General features: G+C 34.8%; 2 protein-coding genes across 2 annotated transcripts; both read left to right on the forward strand.

The window, feature by feature from the left end:
* The first annotated feature begins 1,849 nt into the window (after positions 1 to 1,849).
* LOC130430166 (amine sulfotransferase-like) lies at positions 1,850 to 4,353 on the forward strand. The gene is made up of 6 exons (XM_056759157.1): positions 1,850 to 2,036; positions 2,961 to 3,163; positions 3,235 to 3,361; positions 3,466 to 3,560; positions 3,636 to 3,816; positions 3,947 to 4,353. Exons 1-6 carry the CDS (start codon positions 1,868 to 1,870, stop codon positions 4,060 to 4,062), a joined length of 891 nt encoding a protein of 296 aa, XP_056615135.1. The 5' UTR covers positions 1,850 to 1,867; the 3' UTR covers positions 4,063 to 4,353.
* A 1,075-nt stretch (positions 4,354 to 5,428) lies between these two features.
* On the forward strand, positions 5,429 to 7,945 carry rrp36 (ribosomal RNA processing 36). Its single transcript, XM_056759173.1, has 8 exons — positions 5,429 to 5,657; positions 5,734 to 6,141; positions 6,405 to 6,543; positions 6,679 to 6,745; positions 6,910 to 7,014; positions 7,102 to 7,176; positions 7,321 to 7,438; positions 7,561 to 7,945. Exons 2-8 carry the CDS (start codon positions 5,793 to 5,795, stop codon positions 7,701 to 7,703), a joined length of 996 nt encoding a protein of 331 aa, XP_056615151.1. The 5' UTR covers positions 5,429 to 5,657; positions 5,734 to 5,792; the 3' UTR covers positions 7,704 to 7,945.
* The last annotated feature ends 293 nt before the right edge of the window (positions 7,946 to 8,238 follow it).

Here is an 8,238-nt window from a genome sequence, read left to right on the forward strand (position 1 = left end):
TTAGATCCAAAATATTTCCTACAATTTCTTATCGTCGTGGTTTAATAATTACACAGCAATAAAAGAACAACAAATCCATTCAGAACTTCTGTGCCTGAGTGTTCGTCATGTGGCTGGTTGGATTATCCTGTAATACACCTAAAATAAATAACACTGCTAGTTAATTCTTGCACCGTTTTGCAACTTGACAAAGCACAGACTCACTAGTACAAACAGTTTGTTAAATGTGACTGCATGTGACATTCAGGTTAATATTTGGTAACCTAAACGCTGATTTCTATCTTTGACATGAATATAAACAGTATCTCAATGTTTAAGATATCGATTCATTTAATCAAATTTTCTTTACATTACATTCTTTACATTGTAAACAGATTTTTACTTAAAAATAGTAAATAGCCTTACAAACAATTGCTAGGGTGACTTTCTAATTGTACTGTATAGCTTTACATTTACATGCTGTGTCTCAGCTCAGGTGCTCAGGTGACACAAGATCTACAGAACTCACATTTGAAGTTCTTGCATTGATCCATTTATGCAACACAGGGCCAACATTGTCCTGCAAAGTATAATATACATTTTAGGCAGTCTTTTCAAGTATCATCCTTTTGCAGAATTAAAATTAGGTGATGGATGTGTAACGGTATAAAGCTGTGTGTGGGCTGGTGATAATGACGGGAGATGAAGTGGTTATACAGATGGTGTCTGTGTGATGATGACTGGAGATGAAGTGGTTATACAGATGGTGTCTGTGTGATGATGACTGGAGATGAAGTAGATCTTAAGCCGGTGTCTGTGCTGTTGATGATGACTGGAGATGAGTTTGGACTAAGGCTGGTGTCTGTGCTGCTGATGACTGAAGATGAGGTGGAAATACAGCTGCTGTCTGTGAAGCTGCCAGGTGATGATGCTTGTTTGTCCCTGGACCAGTGATGGTGCAACAACTGTGGTTTGGGCCTGTGCTGAGTTCTTAGGAGAACAAGAAACACAATGTAAATCCAAACAAAAGACTAGTCGTACCAGCTATCCTGAATGTAAAACAAATCTAAAGATTGACTATGTATTGTTATAAGTCCATTAGTTTAATAGATCACTAGTTCAATGGCTCGCTCCAGTGTAGGTTTTACAAGATGTGTTACCTTGACCAGCAGATGTCAGCAAATGCCAAATAGAAAAACATTACGGTAAACACCGTTTTAATCACTTCACATAATATTTCACAAGGAGTGATATAAAAAAATTGTACAGGTACAAGAAGTAAAGTTATAAAGTAAAGTTATAAAGATGTGGTTCCTGAACTTGCATTTTTATAGTTTAGCAATTTGGCAACATGTTTTCCTGATAAAGCTACTGAGCTTGAGACTGTGTAAGCACCATTTTTTGTCTTTACGCTAAAAAAAAATACATTTTTATTACCAACATTTGCTTCAACTTTAGTACGTTTAAGTAATTTTGGATACTCAAGTACAATATGTATCTGATACTTTAAGACATTTCCTCAAGTCATATTCTAAAAGGTTACTTTCACTTCAACCAAAGTAATTTTCTGGAAAGGTATATGTACTGTTACTCAAGGATTGCTTAAACATCACTATGCTCACACAAAACATAACAAACATCAACACAAGGGAAAAAGCAAAGACACACTAGACTGACAGGTTTTATAATGTTCATGTGCATTTCACTGCATTTTCCATTAATGCCAACTGACCTTTATTACATTTCTTAGTTGTGTACAAAGAAAAGTCACATACAGTATAACTCGAGAAAGATTCATGGTGTTACATTAAGTCTAATGTTTACCCGTTTCCTAACAGATCAAATATAAAAAACTTTTCTTGGTGTTCATTTGGATCATAATTCAGAAATGGCTCAGCAGGAATACAAGATGCTCGGCGACAAACTCTTCACATATAAAGGAATGGTGTTTCCTGCAGATCATGGATCATGTCAACTTACTCCAGATTATATTGACAGTTTAGAGAATTTTGAAATAAGAGATCATGATGTCTTTGTCATTACTTTCCCAAAGTCGGGTGAGTTAAGGGAAATGCTGAGAGAAAGTAAAGGTTTCCAAGTAGTCTATGTAGTGATAAGAATAACCTTATTATTTGTGTTTATCTATTACTTGACAATAACATTGTGTCCTAATATATCAAAATTCTATACAATTAGTCTTTAAAGTGTTGTGATGGTGTTTTTTGCTGTTTTTGGAGATAAAAGAAATATTTTACACATGCAGGGCTTTACTTTTCTGTTATTCTGGTTTTTAATTTGCATTACAAAAAATATCACACGTTGTATTATAAGACAACCCAATTTTACCGTACGTTAATGTAATGACCTTCCGTTGTCCTATTTTATGGCAATAAAAACAGCTTTCTGCATAATTTATGTGCCTTTTACTGGTTTACAACGCAACTCAACTGAACTTTACTAACATGTCTGTTTGAAGTGTTCAAATAAAGATAGACAGGACCAGAGAAACACTCAAGTTGATATATTAAGTCCAAAGCTGCCATAAACAAACAATAAAAATATAAATACAACATAAATCCCTGTTTTTTCAACAGGGGTTAGATCCGGCTCAGTTAGATCTCAGCAATGACTCAGCAGGAATACAAGAAACTTAGTGACAAATTCTTCACATACAATTGAATGGTATTTCTATAGGAGCCGCATGATCTCACCACAGATATTATTGACAGTATAAAGGATTTTGAAATAAGAGATGATGATGTCTTTGCTGTTACCTTCCCAAAATCTGGTTAGTGAGATCTATGCTGAGATGAAGTTAACAAAGTTTTTTCACTTCAGACTGATCATGTTTGTGTTTGGTGCCAATGCTACAAATGACTGAAGAAAATTGCCAAGCCCAGTCGACATATATTTTTAAGGAGTTTAGAATAAAGTGATGACAATGATGATGTTACTTTATCTTCTCATTTCCTCTTACTTAGGTACTGTTTGGACCCAACGTATTATGACTTTACTCTATGAGGAAGATTTCCCTGACAAAGCAAATGAAACCACGTACCAGCAGATGCCTTGGCTGGAGTTTAGGCAAAAAGACATGGATTATGAGTCCCGTCCGTCTCCAAGACTGTTCGCATCTCATTTACATGAGCAAATGGTGCCCAAAGGTTTGGAAGAAAAAGGAAAAGTACGTATGTGATAATCTATATGTTACAGTAACTTGCTATTGCTTATACTCTATCACTTTTTTGTTACTAGATTATCTACGTGATGAGAAACCCTAAAGATGTCTTGGTGTCTTATTTCCATTTTGCAAATAAAATGAAGAACCTGGAATCTGTGGAAAGCTACGACAAATTGCTGGATCAGTTCTTCAGAGGATGGAGTAAGAGCCTCACAGAACTTTACTGAACCATTGAACTCTGAGCATGTTCACTGAGAAATGTATTGTGTTATGAAGCTCTAATGATTGTTTTCTTTTTGGTTTAGTGCTCGGTGGATGTTGGTTCGATCACATCAGAGGATGGATCTCAAACAAAGACAAATACAACATCTTGATCCTGACTTATGAAGAGATGATCAAGGTGAAAAATGTTCGGTTGGTTTCTCATTCAAGTCTTTTGTTTTGAAAATATTTTAGTGTTTCCATCTTTTCTCAGGACCTCAGATCTGTCGTTGTGAAAATCTGTGAGTTTGTGGGGAAGCATCTTTCAGATGAAGCGATTGATAAAGTGGTTGAAAAGACCACTTTCAGCAACATGAAGAAAGACCCCAAAGCCAACTATGAATACACCCCTGAGAAGATGACTGACCAGCCAAAAGGACTTTTTGTGCGAAAAGGTCAGAGAAAATATAGTAACCAAAGTTTTGGGTGTTAAAGTAGACTAATAATGTTATTTAAAAGTTATTTGTTTTATTTTTTATGATAACTTATAATTGGTGGTAAAAATGTTTTTCAACTGTATTACAGGAACGGTTGGAGACTGGAAGAACTCATTGACCGTAGCACAAAGTGAGCGCTTTGACCAGGTTTACTACGATAGAATGAAAGATCTTCATCTGGAATTAAACTGGGACTTACGCTGAAGAAATGATGTCATGAAATGTCATGAGTTTAACATATGAAGCCTGTTTTGGACCACCAAAAACTCATTATACAGTTTTAATGAATGTCAAGAAACAAACCTCAGGAATTACATTAAGTCACCCATTGTAAAAGACTCACAAAAAAAGAAGAATAAAAGTTGTTATTCCATCATATATTCATTTTCTAATGTAAAACATCAGTATTGTGTTGTTAATATTGCATAATATTTGACAATTTCACCATTTTGTCTTTTTTCACTTCTTCTTTTAATAAATTGTAAGAGAAATGTTCATAGGAATTTGGGGGAAATGTATTTACTAGTTCACAGAATTTTTTATAATATATTATAATGATTAATATTAAAATAAGTATAATAAACAATTATAAAAGGAAATTAAGATCCGGGCTGGAAATGGAAGAGAACACAGTTCTCAAATATTAATTGAAAAGCATCATGACTGCATGTGTTGGGTATTTATAAATGTACAACCACATTCAAAACAATAAGATGAAATGATACGGTGTATAATAAATAACTGGCAAAGGGTTAAACAGGGTTCAATCAAGTAAAAATGACGAACGTTAAAAAAAATTATAGACACAATAAATAGACCATATGTGACCCTGGACGACAAATCCAGTCTTGTGGGTCAATTTTTCGAAATTGAGATTTTTACATCATCCTGAAAGTTGAATAAACAAGCTGTCTATTGATGTATGAGTTGTTCGGACATGACAATATCTGGCAATATCTATTGAATATAAATTAAATATATTATATACAATATCTATTGAATATAAATTAAATATATTGAAAAATATATTAAATATTGAGAAAAATTGCCTTTGAATTTGTTAATAAGAGGCACTGTGGTAGGTCCTCCACTCACAAAAAGAAAGTTTTGATATATTTACGATAGGAAATTTACTAAATATCTTCATGGTCCATGATCCTTACATAATATCCTAATGAATGTTTGGCATAAAAGAAAAATATATAATTTTTTATCATACTATGTATTTTTTCGGCTTTTACTAAAAATGTTGCCATGCTACTTAAGACTGATTTGTAAACCAGGGTCACATATGTGTTTTTCAGACAATTAAGTTAATTCGATCTTAAGACCAGTTCTATGTGGAAAACTGTGTCCGAAACTGTGGATAACATTTGTTAAACTATCGTAACAATATAAAATGTACCAAATTATATTACATACGATATATAATTTAAAATGTATAATTTATTCATTGATTCTTTAATATTTTAGTCAAAAAGACACAACGAGTGTAGACTCTTACTTTGACAGGAGAGTTACACAAAATTCAGAGGCACTTTTATTTTGAAATGCGTGTTGTGACGCGCAGGCTCCGTTCTCCGACCATACGCACGTGTTTACGGAAAGAGGTTTTATACCAAATGCGTGTTCAGAGTGTTTTACATTAAATTACGATTTAATTTTTATCATAATCTGTTAATTTACATCGTGTTTAATCAGTAGTAAACATGTCATGTTAACGTTACTGAAGTGGATTCAAAACAATTTGAGAAATGTAACTTACCTGATTGAGTAGTAAAAGGAGCCAGGTTTTACAGGTTTGGGTCATTTTTTACATTTTAACTTTTAAATAGTTTTATTTGATAAAATTGATGACACATATCTTTTCTGTAGTTTATAGCGACCCCCAGAAACACGCAGTCCTAGTTGTTTAGGAATAAAACTAAGCAAAAATGCCCAAATCTGTAAAGAAGCACCCTAGGATGGATGATCAGAGCTCAGACGATGAAGATGATGCTTTAGAGATGGAGAAGAACTTTGCTTTGCTCAGTCAAAGGGGTGCGATGCAGACGTCTGCAGAGGATGAAGAAGAGTACTTTGACGATGAGGATGAGGAAGATGGACCAGGAGAGGACGGAGATGAAGAAGATGCTGCGGTGGAAGGAGATGACGACGATGCTGCAGATGACGAAGAGGTGTCAGGAAGTGATGAAGATAAATTAGATAGCGCTCCTGAAGAAGCCTTTAAAGAAGAAGAAAGAACATACATGAAATCACATACAAAGGGTGATGTTAAAATAGGTAAATAGCAGTGACAGAATTATGATCATTTGATAATTTATGCATTTGGCAGAATTGTTTATCTTTTCATCAACTTATGATTGCATTTAAAGTACATCGCTGCTGTCTTTCTGAAACTGGGATCTCCATATTTAGTGATTTTAGTTTTTTTCAATGTCATGTTTTTTCAAAACCCATGTGTTTTGGATATGCACTTTGAATAAAAGTGTATGCCAAACGCAAGTAAAATCAATATCCACTTTTCCAATCTGTGTGTTTATCAGACTTATCGAGCATGTCGTTTGAAGAAATCATGAAGCTACAGAATAAAGTTGGAACCAAAGCATACAACAAAATGGCTTATGGTGTCACGAAACAGAAGCAGCAAAACACAGAGCCCAAGAAAAGACTGAACAGATACAAGTATGTAGGATTGTTTAAACTTTGAACTTTCTTTTCAATGGTTTTATTAACCTTTTGTGATACATCTTCAATGATAAAACAAGATCACATGTGTTTTTTTAGTTCTGTATAACAGCATTTGTATTTTTCTCTCAGACCTCAGGAGATTTCTGCAAAGAAACGCGTGCCTTACATCAGACAAGTGGTTCCTGTCAAAAAAAATGTATGTGAAATAAAATCTTATCTACTTGAATTTAGTTTTTTTTGTTGTCCATGCTTGTGGTTTTAATTGAGCACTACATATAGACTGCGGCTTTATCCCAAACCTTGAGGACAGTAAAATTCATATTTTTGATTTGCTTTATTTTTGTTTATTTTTTCTTCCAGATTTCAAGAGACCCCCGATTTGATGACCTCTCAGGAGAATACAAGCCTGAAGTTTTTCACCACACATACAAATTCATCGGCGATCTCAGAGAACAAGAAATGCAGGTTTGCTGCTAAAGTCTGTTAAATTTGTGTGATGCCTTATTGACTTCTGTTTTGTTTGCGTTCTTATGCTCACTGCTATTTTCACAGATGGTGAAAAAAAAGCTAAAGAAAGCTAAATCGCAGGAAAAAAAGGAAGAACTGAAAGCTTTGCTTAAGAGGCTGGTAAGTTTACCATACAACTAAAGCATCTCATTTGTGACATATACATTATCAGGATACCGCAACTTTTATAGGTAGAAGCCTGCATAAACCGTATTTACAGCCGTGAAAACGTATCCATATGATGCTTGTGTGTGTGTACAACAGGAAAACCAGCAGAGAGCTCGGCAGAGGCAGGAAAACGAGAGAGAGAAGGAACTTCAGTTCAAGAAGAAACTAAGAGGCATGGTTGGTCAGGGACACAAACCCTTCTACCTGAAGAAATGTAAGTCCATCCATCTTTATCTTCAAAAAACATTGTATCATTTCCCAGTTCTAATGGGCTGTTAGTTTACAAAGAGGTGATGGAAAAATATACTCATTTGATATTTTAATATAAATTTCAAGCCGACAAGAAGAAGATGGAATTGGCAGAGAAATACAGCGAACTGAAGAAGAGCGGGAAACTGGAGAACTTCTTGAGTAAGAAGAGAAAACGTAACGCCACTAAAGATCGCCGGAAGCTGCCCAATCAGCACAATGCTCGATGAACATAGTCCAATCACGGATCAGCCTGCATAGATTTGTCTCTGTATGAAACAATGGACACAAGCATCTACTGGAAAGTTATTCTTGTTGTTCTTGCAGTTATTCTTGCAAATTCAGAAATTTAGATTTTCACATGCATGTACACATAACTGGTTATTTTGTTATTAAGTTTGATGTTTCACCTTACTTCTGTATTTTAGTGTTTACTTGATTAAAATGTATGACTTAATGGTTAGCACACAGACATGCTTAGTTTGGCAAATCTCCTGTATTTCCACCAGATGGAGCCGTTGGTTCTTCCAAAATATCTTGGATAAGCCCACTGTCTCGGCCACCCTTTGAATTTCTAACAAGCCACACTTATTATGCAGAAATATCAGCTATCTGAACTGCCACTGAATGACGTTAATCCATTCTGTGACCTCGAGGGCACTAGACATAAAAACACGTATCAGACGCCGATATTTGTCTGGGGGATGAGTCAACCCGCCGTCTTATCTACCCCTTTTAAAATCCAATTTTTTTTTTTTCCTTTCG

Source organism: Triplophysa dalaica, chromosome 10 (genome assembly GCF_015846415.1).
Source record: "Triplophysa dalaica isolate WHDGS20190420 chromosome 10, ASM1584641v1, whole genome shotgun sequence".
NCBI lineage: Eukaryota > Metazoa > Chordata > Actinopteri > Cypriniformes > Nemacheilidae > Triplophysa > Triplophysa dalaica.

What these genes read in the sequence shown, in the direction of transcription:
- LOC130430166 (XM_056759157.1), top strand. Translation starts at nt 1,868, where the DNA reads ATGGCTCAGCAGGAATACAAGATGCTCGGCGACAAACTCTTCACATAT. An exon ending in CTTATGAAGAGATGATCAAG is followed by an intron (nt 3,561 to 3,635) that starts GTGAAAAATGTT and finishes ATCTTTTCTCAG; the next exon opens with GACCTCAGATCTGTCGTTGT. An exon ending in AGGACTTTTTGTGCGAAAAG is followed by an intron (nt 3,817 to 3,946) that starts GTCAGAGAAAAT and finishes ACTGTATTACAG; the next exon opens with GAACGGTTGGAGACTGGAAG.
- rrp36 (XM_056759173.1), top strand. Translation starts at nt 5,793, where the DNA reads ATGCCCAAATCTGTAAAGAAGCACCCTAGGATGGATGATCAGAGCTCA. An exon ending in TGGTTCCTGTCAAAAAAAAT is followed by an intron (nt 6,746 to 6,909) that starts GTATGTGAAATA and finishes TTTTTCTTCCAG; the next exon opens with ATTTCAAGAGACCCCCGATT. An exon ending in ACCCTTCTACCTGAAGAAAT is followed by an intron (nt 7,439 to 7,560) that starts GTAAGTCCATCC and finishes ATAAATTTCAAG; the next exon opens with CCGACAAGAAGAAGATGGAA.